Here is a 1750-nt window from a genome sequence, read left to right as displayed (position 1 = left end):
ATCTGATCCACACGACTGTCCAAGCGCTCATCTATGGCTAAAGACAGACAGGGGAAGGGTAGCTCATTCAAATTAGACAAACATGTTGGTTTCCTGTAAGCAACCCAAGCTATGATTTTGGCCACGGTCTACAAATGCTAACTTATTAGCGTTCGTATCCAAAAACCCAATGCAAGTGATAATCCCTTTATCTTAGCATATTTTGCACTTTGGGGTCCTAGTCATCTGGACGTAACTTTACTGAGCTAAGAAAACAATATGAGACACTTTGGGGAAAAGAGAAAGGGGAGGGGGTTCCTTACCCTCCATGTCAGCATGTAACCAGAAGATACAGGGGTCTGGGTACTCAGTGGCCCCCCAGCACATCTCCCCTCCTGCCCTCTCTGCTCCTCCAACCAATGGCTGTGAGGCACGCCTGTTTCCGCATGCACCTGTAGGCTCCTAGAGGTGTCAATCAAAACAGGACACAGTGAGAGTCCCGGCCTCTTTCACAGATGAACATAAGAGGACATGGAAGTACAAATAAAATGGAGGGGGTAAAAAAACATTAGACATTAGATGTGATGGGTCGGGGCTGGTGCGGTGGGTTGGGGCTGGTGTGGTGAGGTGGGGCTGGTGCGATGGGGCTGGTGCGATGGGGCTGGTGCGATGGGTCGGGGCTGGTGCGATGGGTCGGGGCTGGTGCGATGGGTCGGGGCTGGGCTGGTGTGATGGTCGGGGCTGGGCTGGTGTGATGGGGCTGGTGTGATGGTCGGGGCTGGGCTGGTGTGATGGGGCTGGTGTGATGGGGCTGGTGTGAAGGGGCTGGTGTGATGGTCGGGGCTGGGCTGGTGTGATGTGATGGGTCGGGGCTGGTGTGATGGGGCTGGTGTGATGGGGCTGGTGTGATGGGTCGGGGCTGGGCTGGTGTGATGGGTCGGGGCTGGTGTGATGGGGCTGGTGTGATGGTCGGGGCTGGTGTGATGGGGCTGGTGTGATGGTCGGGTCGGGGCTGGTGTGATGGGGCTGGTGTGATGGGGCTGGTGTGATGGGGCTGGTGTGATGGGGCTGGTGTGATGGGGCTGGTGTGATGGGGCTGGTGTGATGGGGCTGGTGTGATGGGGCTGGTGTGATGGGTCGGGGCAAATGTGATGGTCAGGGCTGGTGTGATGGTCAGGGCTGGTGTGATGGTCAGGGCTGGTGTGATGGTCAGGGCTGGTGTGATGGTCAGGGCTGGTGTGATGGTCAGGGCTGGTGTGATGGTCAGGGCTGGTGTGATGGTCAGGGCTGGTGTCTACTCTGTCAGATGATGAGATGGGTTGGGGCAGGTGTTGATAAGGGAATTTATATATTTAAAGTAATGACTAAAGGATTCCACCCTGAAATCATATAATTATATGAAATGTGTTAGTAGTCATAATTCCATAATGTGTGACTAGACCATTGTGTTGCTGTGTAGTGGTGTGAGAGTTGAGAGAACAAAGGACAACAGGAAAGAGGATCCTTCCAAGGAATGGCGAGAAACTGCCAAGGCTGGTAGAAAAGTGATAAACCTGTGTACACACACGTAGAGGGGGTTATAAAGAATCCAGAAGCTGAGTCTTTGCCTAATTATTACTAAACCAAGCTGTCTTACAAACCTCGGGGATCGGTCAAAGCTTAAATAATTGTTTCGTTATCATCATTGGGATGGAATATTCTCCTGACGGGTCTACCCTCATTAGATGATGTGATGGGTCGGGGCTGGTGTCTCCCCTCATTAGATGATGTG

The 1750-nt window shown here is 53.0% G+C and overlaps 1 protein-coding gene across 1 annotated transcript; it reads right to left on the bottom strand.

Annotated features, from left to right (window-relative positions):
- Positions 1-547: 547 nt before the first annotated feature.
- LOC124019085 (protein TRACHEARY ELEMENT DIFFERENTIATION-RELATED 7A-like) lies at positions 548-1273 on the bottom strand (the record flags this gene model as incomplete). Its single annotated transcript, XM_046334446.1, has 1 exon — positions 548-1273. A coding segment is annotated over one exon (726 nt), but the record flags the coding sequence as incomplete, so codon positions are not given.
- Between the last annotated feature and the right edge of the window lie 477 nt (positions 1274-1750).

The sequence above is a fragment of the Oncorhynchus gorbuscha genome, unplaced genomic scaffold, assembly GCF_021184085.1.
Source record: "Oncorhynchus gorbuscha isolate QuinsamMale2020 ecotype Even-year unplaced genomic scaffold, OgorEven_v1.0 Un_scaffold_6810, whole genome shotgun sequence".
Lineage (NCBI taxonomy): Eukaryota > Metazoa > Chordata > Actinopteri > Salmoniformes > Salmonidae > Oncorhynchus > Oncorhynchus gorbuscha.
The sequence above is the reverse complement of the archived record's forward strand: the minus strand, read 5'-3'. Positions and strand labels throughout refer to the sequence as shown.